This window comes from Nannospalax galili, unplaced genomic scaffold (genome assembly GCF_000622305.1).
Source record: "Nannospalax galili isolate Female #2095 unplaced genomic scaffold, S.galili_v1.0 scaffold342, whole genome shotgun sequence".
Classification (NCBI taxonomy): Eukaryota; Metazoa; Chordata; class Mammalia; order Rodentia; family Spalacidae; genus Nannospalax; species Nannospalax galili.
The window spans coordinates 1,858,596-1,867,274 of record NW_008349359.1 but is presented as its reverse complement, the minus strand read 5'-3'; the positions used below and the strand labels follow the sequence as shown (position 1 = coordinate 1,867,274).

The 8,679-nt window shown below is 44.8% G+C and overlaps 1 protein-coding gene across 1 annotated transcript in view; it reads left to right on the top strand.

Moving 5' to 3' along the window:
- The window catches only part of Pla2g4d (phospholipase A2 group IVD), a 50,753-nt gene that overhangs the window by 27,090 nt on the left and 14,984 nt on the right, over positions 1-8,679 (top strand). The window contains exons 10-14 of the mRNA XM_008846812.2: positions 1,917-2,027; positions 2,157-2,191; positions 2,374-2,509; positions 2,794-2,930; positions 4,953-5,175. Coding sequence (XP_008845034.2) covers positions 1,917-2,027; positions 2,157-2,191; positions 2,374-2,509; positions 2,794-2,930; positions 4,953-5,175 — 642 coding nt within the window. The remainder of the gene's footprint in view (positions 1-1,916; positions 2,028-2,156; positions 2,192-2,373; positions 2,510-2,793; positions 2,931-4,952; positions 5,176-8,679) is intronic.

Here is an 8,679-nt window from a genome sequence, read left to right as displayed (position 1 = left end):
GTGTATGAGTGTATTGCCTGCATGTGTGTAAGTGCACCTGTGTTGTGCAATGCCTGTGGAAGTCAGAAGAGGGTATTAGATTCCTTGGAACAGAAGTTACAGATGGTTGTTAGATGCCATGTGGGTGCTGGGAATCGAACTCAGGTCCTCTGCAAGAGCAGCTGGTATTTAATTAATTACAGAAGAGTGGGATCCCCACATTTATGGCTGCGCTCAAAAGTCCATACTCAAATACAGATCCTGTGACCTCCTGACAGCAGCACAAAATGGCGAGAGAGGTACCTCTTGGTGTTCTCAGGTTATATATCCTTTGCCCCTCCCCCCACATGCAGCTAAGGTCGACTGATTGGGTGGGAGAAGTAACTGACTCCCCCCTCGACTCCTTGATGAGTGTGGGAAAGAAGTGTGACTATAACTTGCCCGCATAGTGGTCAGAGGAGATTTCCAGTTAATACTCTACCCCTTCCTCTGGCTCTTACATTCTTTCTGGAAACCTCTTCTGCAAAAGTCTCTGAGCCTTAGAGAGGGTAGTAGATGTGGGATGATCTTCCTCCTGTTGTAGCAAGGCATTGAACTTTCGGGTCTCTACATCATCTGTTTTCCATGGGCTGTTGGCCAGTTTCAGTGGGATTCCATCTACTATAAAAACACACATAGCAAGAAGCAAAAACATCTAAACAGTGACTGCTATAACCTATGGGTGTAGCAAAGCAATTGCAGTGACTTCCCACTGGCCTATATTCTCTCCTGCCACAGGGGGGTGGCTGGGTCTACAGTACCAGATGTGTGTTCTACCCCTAGGAGTGGACATTATATCCAATCGAAAATTTGCTGGTTGTACATACACTAGACACTCCACTATTGCACCAGCAGTAACATCTCATTTGGTGTGTTGGTATTGCGATATGCGGGGTCTGTCACTGAGGAGAATTATAGGGGACGATTCTCCCCCAGTCATCTGCATGTTGCCTTTTGGCACCATGAAAGCCACCCATCCAGTGGCAGGGAGTTACCAGCTTAGTCCAAGCTGGATTTCTCCTCTACTGCACTCACATCATGCAGTGTCGTCAGCAACAGGGTTTTTCCATCCACTTCTGGTGTGCAACCAACATTATTGGCAATGGCCTTTATTGTTCTGGGGACCTCTAGTGTCCCTCAGGCCAACAGCTCATAGGGGACAACCCACCTCTGGCAGCCAGTATTCTTAACAGCTGAGCCATCTCTCCAGCTCCCAGCTTCAGCCTTTGGCTCCCTGACCTTTCCCCTATCAAAGCCAGGCCTCCTGTGTCCTTGTCAGTATGTCTCAGTTAGGCCACACACTCTTGGAAGACAGGATTCATTGAGGATTGCTACTCTGTGTCACTCTTTGAACCATCCGAGGGCTCCTCCATTGGAGGATTTGTAGACTAAAACCTGATGTCTGTGCTCACATGCCCCACACAGCCTGGCCCCGCCATCCTCTGTGGGCTCATTTTTGTTCCAGCCGTCCTTGTCTCCTCCTTTTCCAACATGCCAAATGCTTTCCAGGTCTTCCTCTGGTGGCTGTTCTTGTTCTACCTCTTCTCCTTCTCCTTCTTCTACCTCTCTTCCCTCTTCCTCCTCCTTCTCCTCCTTTTCCTCCTTAGCTTAGCTCAAACAACACCTCTTCAGAGATGTCTTCCATGAACTCCCATCTCAGACAGGTCTCATATCTTCCTTTGATGACAACAGCCTATCACACTACTGTGTTCTTCACAGCACTTACTGATATCTCTTTAAATACTGATATATGTGATCCAGTGGGAACAATGTCTTTGCATGAAGTAGTAGCCATTATTACTTTGTAATTATTGTGATTCATTTAGTATTATCATGGAGGAGCTGTCTTGTTTTCAGCCTAGATACCCATGATTTGTTGATTGAATATTTTCCTCCAGAGCTCTAGCGGCAATGTCTGGAACTCGAATACCTCAATCAGGCATTTCAGTGTACCCCTGAGGTCCCTAGCCACAGGAAAGGACGTGACCATAGATATTCCTGCTACAAATGTAAGTGGCCTCAACTGGAGGAGAAATATCAGTGGGAATGAAAAAGGGGGTGGCCCAGGCCCCCATGAAACCCATTGTCTCCCTCAGTGTTTAGGACATTCTGAACAGAGTATCTTGCTTTGATTCCAGGCCCCAGTGAAGCTTCAGCTCAAGGCAGACTGTTGGTAAGAGATATTCATATCTGTGGAGCAAGGAGGGGTGGCCATGGGGTAGGGGAACTGCTGTGAAATGGATGGTTCTTGGGGTTGGAACAGGAAGTTTCTTTGGCATCTCACTGGGAGCTTGGTCACCTAAACGAGTGAACCATGTGTTTTTCCCCCAACCCCTGGATCCTCCACTGTCCTAGTCCTAAGGAGCTGGCTGTGCGACTGGGCTATGGGCTCTGCCCTGAGGAGCAGGCCTTCCTGAGCAAGAGGAAGCAGGTGGTGGCTGCAGCTCTGAAGCAGGCCCTGCAACTGGACAGAGACTTGAAGGAAGATGAGGTCTGTATAGCAGGGATGTGTGAATAGATAAGCTGGGCTGGCCCATGCCCATGAGACTGCCAGACAGCAGAGAATAGGGAGTGGGAGTGTTGGGGAGGATGGGGTTCTTCTTTATTGGGGCTGTTCCCTGGGTTGAAAACTGTCCCTTCTAACCATGGTAACTCCATCATCCCCTGTCCACAAGGCCCCTGGCTGGAGACAGAAAACAGGCTGGGCCCCCAAATAAGACAGAAGGAAGCTTGTCCCCATCCTTGTTAAACAGCCTGCATCTCTGTGCGGTTCAGGTCCCTGTTGTGGGCATAATGGCTGAGGGAGGAGGTGCCCGGGCCATGATCTCACTTTATGGTCACCTATTGGCGCTGCAGAAGTTGGGCCTCCTGGACTGTGTGACCTACTTCAGTGGCATCTCAGGCTCAACGTGGTAAGTACCATGGAGGCTGGAACAGCAGAGATGACCACGGCCAAGAGTGGGGCACAGTAGATGCCACAGGGGGCCTTTATATGGGGGTACCATGTGGGCATAAGTGGTATGATCTAATGGAGGCCAAGCGGCTTTCTCCAAAGAAGAAGCAGGTATAAACAGAAGTCCTGCCAGAATCCTGGTCAGGCAGGAGGTCCCTTCCTAGACACCAAGCATCTGGAAGGGGCTGGGTTTGATCTTAGCATCCACTTACAGGCTTGAGTAACTTCTCTGTGTCTCAGTTGGTTTATCTCCAAAACAAGTGCGATAAGAGCACACATTCCTAGGTCGGCACTGGGTTAGCCCATGCATGCAACTGGCCTAGGGTTGACACCATACTAGGACCTCCATCCAGCTGGCATCACAGTTTTGCTTTAGATGATGTTCACACCACTTTCTGAGGGAGTTTCTTTTCTTGTTCATATAGTACTGGTGAGGAAATTGAGGTCAAGAAATGCTATTTTACTGAGCTGGGCTTGGTAGCCATGCCTGTAATCCTAGCACTTGGAAGGCTGAGGCAGGAGGACTGCCATGAGTTCCAGGTGAGATTTTGTCTAAAAAAATAAAGGAAAAAAGAAAAGAGAATGAATGCTCTTTATACCTAAAGATAAACTGCGTACCCCCCAGCCTCCTCTAGCCACCTTTCTTCCTTCCCTTAAAATGAATTGGGCCATTTCACTGTTACAGATTCATTCCTTTGGGTCTCACTGATGCATGACATTAAGGGGGGTAAAACAGGGGTACATTCAGAGTTTAGGCACTAGCCATTGATAAGCACAGTCAGCCTTAAATGGCTTCAAGACAGGCCCATTGAGGTGGAAGTGGAGTCTCGTGCTGTTCAGCATAGTAGACATTAGCTGTATATGGCTGCAGGGTTTCGGGTTTGTGGTTCAAGGGGGACACTGAGGAGGATTATTCTTTTGAGGGTAAGAGACTTCTTAGAAGAATTTGTTTTGTTTTGTTTTGTTTTTGGGGGGCAGGTTGTCCCTGTAGCCTGGAACTTACTATGTAGACCAGTCTGGCCTTGACCTCACAGAGATTGGCCTGCCTCTGCCTCCAAAGTGCTGGGACTACAGGTGTGCACCACCATGCCCGGCAGAATAATTTTTTTTCTTAGAAAAATTATTAACGCCACAAACAAGCAGACAACAGCATGGTAGGGGCTCTTAAGAGTGTTCAGGCCCATGTGGAGAGTGGGAGTCCCTTCTCACAGGTTACAAGGGAAGATTGAAAAGTTTCCTTTTTTGGTGCACAGTTGGCTGTTGCTATGGATAACTAGGGAGTGATGCGTGAAAGACTGTCAGGTGATGGATAAACATCTCTCCTGGCTGCCATTTCTGGGGGTCAGGGTAGAAAGGCAAAATTCTACAGAAACAAGTTGCACTAGTTCTGGAAACCAAATTACTTTAGTTTCCAGGATTGTCAAGGTTCAAGCAAAATGGAGGAGCTTCACAAACTGTCATGGCCCTAGCTAACAATGGCTAGTGACCTAAAATATGGCTAATTCAAATTAGAATGTGCAATAAATATAAAATACATAACAAAATTTGAAGATTTGTCTTAAAAATACAAATTATATCAATAACATCGATTGCATGTTGAATGCTAATATAGTACATTTAAAAATATACTATTAAAGCTAATTTTCATGTTTTTTGTGCTTTTTAAATGTAGCCACTAAAAAATTATGGGCTTATTATATATGGGCTGGAGGTGTAACTCAGTCCCAGAGCACCTGCCCAGCATGTATGAGGCCCTTGATTCATCCCCAGCAAGGCTAACCTAACCAAACCAAAACCACAGCAAACCTATACAATTCATATTTGTGCCAGACAGGCCAGGTCTAGAAGAAAGTCATAAGATCCTTTTCCAGATAGGCTGAGCCTGAGCAGCAGGAGCATCATATCCTGGAGGGAGAAGATAGAAAGGAGGAAGATGCAGAGCTCATGCTGGGCCCCAGCCTCTGTCCCCTTGTGTCCCCAGGACAATGGCCCACCTGTACCAGGACCCAGAGTGGTCACAGAGGGACCTCGAGGGACCCATCAACCATGCCAGGGAGCATGTGGCCAAGAGCCTGCTGAGAGCATTCTCCCCTGAGCGCCTGGCAAGCTATCACAGGGCACTGAAGCTGCGGGAGGAGCAGGGCCACACCATCACCATAGCAGACCTATGGAGCCTGGTGCTGGAGTCCAAACTGCACGGTCAGGTACGGTGCCTGCACAAGTAGGGCCTGGCCTGCCTGTATGAACATCTCCTGTGGGATGTGAAAGGTTCAGAGACAAGGTAACCAGTCCCAACACTTGGGAGGTGGAGGCCAGGATGTTCAAGGCCAGTCAGAACTACTTAGCGAATCTGGTGCTAGCCTTGTACACAGAAGACCCTGTCTCAAACAAACAAACAAACAAACAAACAAACAAACAATGTGGATTTTAGTGTCTGCCCAACTTGAGGATGTTTCCTTTCTGAGTAGGCTCTTCTTAGATTAGTTACTATGTAATGGAAATTACTGGGCCTCTGAAGAACTGGAGTTTAGTTAGTTTAGCAAACAAAGCTTTGCACTGGTTGAATGAACAAGATTTCTGGAACAGAATTTCATTTTCACTTCAGTATGAAATGTTACTGTTCTTCATCTCCAAGGTAGTGTTAAAAGCATAGACTTTGGAGTCAGAGGCCCTGGGTTCTAAAACCAGCGTGTTTTACCAGCTGTATGACTTAGGCAGTTAGTAAATGTGTCTGTCCCTCAGTTTTCTCACCTGCGTAATGATGATGCGAGCTCTTCGAAGGTTGTTGGGAGCATTCAGTGGTGCCTTGGCGTAGATTAAGCCCTGTTAGCTGTTACAAGCCTTTCCTTTAGTCCTAGCAACATTAGGACAAACTTGATTACATGAATGTTTGATTCCAATGCTCTGTCAGGAGAGTTTAGCATGTTGGTGCTGGATCTTACATTAACCAATACAGTTATTAAAATTTAATGTTTCTTTCACATTATTGATTTTACCAAATATAATTATCTCAATACATTTTCAAAGGCATCTGAAACAACTAAGAGATTAAAAATAACTTTAACATGAAAAGCAAGGACTGGAGATGGCTTGGTTGGTTAAGTGCTCACCTTACAAGCAGGAGGAAGACCTGGGTTCAGTCCTCAGAATCCACATTTTAAAAAATGGGTGTAGTCAGGCATGTTGGCGCACACCTTTAATCTCAGTACTTGGGAGACAGAGGGAGGTAGATCACTGTGAGATGGAGGTCGGCCTCATCTACATAGTGAGTTCCAGACCAGATGGGGCTACAGGGAAACCCTATCTCAAAAAAACTCAACCACGGACTGGAGAGATGGCTCAGCAGTTAAGAGCACAGACTGTTCTTGCAGAGGACCCGGGTTCAATTCCCAGCACCCACATGGCAGCTACAAACCATCCTTAACTCCAGTTCCAGGGAAATCCGAAGCCCTTTTCTGACCTCTGCAGCATTGCACGACACAAGTGCACTCACATAAATACAAGCAGTACACGCATACACATAAAAAAATAAAAATAATAAAGAAAATATTTTTAAAAACTCAGCCAAACAATAACAACAAAAAACAAGTGCCTGCAATCCCAGCACTAGGGAGGGAAAGACAGGTGGATCTCATGGCTCGGTGGCCAGCCAGCCCAGCTTACGTGGCAAGCTCCAGGCCAGTGAGAGACCCTGTCTCAAAATATAAAAGTTTAAAGGTGGCTGATGATTGAAGAATGACCTGAGGCTGACCTTTGACCTCAGAAAACACTACCCCTCCCACCCTTCAAAAAAAAGTTTTCTAGTTTGGAGCTGTTTCCAAAGCAGCTTGCTTCTGACAGCAGATATATCATGCTCCAGTCTCAAGATGGCATATCTGAGATCCAGCACCTACAAAAAGGTGACAGAACAGCTGTAGTTATGAGTAAATATCCGAGTTTTGAGATTTTTTCTTTAAGATCATTTAATCTTTTTATTGGTGTAGATTCAGTGTGCAAAATAGTGGGTTTTACTATGACATTTTCATGCATGTGTATCGTGCACTTTGCAATTTTCACCTCATTAACCTCTCATGTCCCCCTCCCGATTTTGCTGATCACCCTCCTCTTCCCAAATAGTCATCAATAGTCATCCTTCTATTTTTGTCTGTTTTTTAAAAAATCTGTATTCCACGTATGATAGAAAACATGTGGTTTTGCATCTTTTGCTAAACATAAAGCTCTATAGTTGCCTCCATTTCCCTGAAAATGACATCATTTCATTCTTTGTGGCTGAATTAAACTCCAGTGTGTATACATGCCACGTTTCCTTTATCCATTCATCTGCTGATGGACACCTAGGCTGATCGATCCCATAACTTGGCTAAAATAAATACTACAGCAATGGATACGGTGTGCAGGGACCTCTGCTGTATGCCGACTTAGATTTCCTTGGGTATATACCCAGAAGAGATATGGCTAGATCATATAGTAGTTCTATATGATTTTTAGTTTTAGTTTTTTTTTAGTTTTTTTTTTTTTTTGGTCTTTTTGAGACAGGGTCTCCCTGTAGCCCCAGCTGTCCTGGAACTCACTATATGGACCAGGCTGGCCTTGAACTCACAGAGATCCGCCTGCCTCTGCCTCCCAAGTGCTGGGATTAAAGGTGTGCACCACTATTGTTTAGGACATCCATACCTATTTCCATAGTAGCTGTACTGATTTACAATCCCAGCAGCTGTGTATAAGTGTTCCCCTTTCCCCCACATCCTTGCTGGCATTTGTTATGCTTGGGTAAGATTGAATCTTGATGTGGTTTTGTCTTGCATTTCCTTCATTGCTAAGGATGTGAAATTTTTTTCATGTACTTATTGAACGTTTGGGTTTCTTTTAAGAATGTGCCAATTTGTTGATTAGATTGTGGGGTTTTTGTATTTAGTTTTTTTAGTTCTTCATATATTCTGGATATAAATCGCGTGTCAGATGACAAAGATTTTTTCCCATTCTGCACGCTGTCTCCTCTCTTTGATGGTTGTTACCTTTGCTGTGAAAGAGTTTGTAATTCTATGCAATCTCTTGTGTCAATGAGATTGACACATGTACCTTGAAGTGTTTCCCCCTATTTTCCTGTAACAGTTTCAAAGTTTCAGGTCTTATAAGAAGGTCTTTGATCCTTTTGAATAGATTTTTAAAAATACTTTATTTATTAGTTTTATTGTATGTGTATGAGTGTATCACCTGCATGTATGTGAATGCTGCAGAGGTCAGAAGAGGGCTTCAGATTCCCCTGGAACTGGAGTAAAGGATGGTTCGTAGCCGCCATGTGGGTGCTGGGAATCGAACCCAAGTCCTCTGCAAGAGCAATCAGTGCTCTTAACCACTGAGACATCTCTCCTGCCCCTGAATAGATTTTTTTTGTGTGTGTGTGTGTGTGTGGAGAGTGAGAGATAATTACCTGGTTTCATTCTTTGCATATGGATATCCAGTTTCTCCAGAACGATTTGTTGAGGCTGTCTTTTCTCCAATGGATGTTTTCTTCCCCTTTTGTCAAAAATTAGGAGATTATAAACTATGTGTATTTATTTCTGAGTTTTCTATTCCACTGATTGACATGTATCTGTTTTTGTGCAGGACCATGCTGTTTTTGTTACTGTGGCTCTGTAGTACAATTTGAAATGAGGTATTATAATATATCCAGTATGGCTCTTTTTAAAAATTTATATTTAATTAAT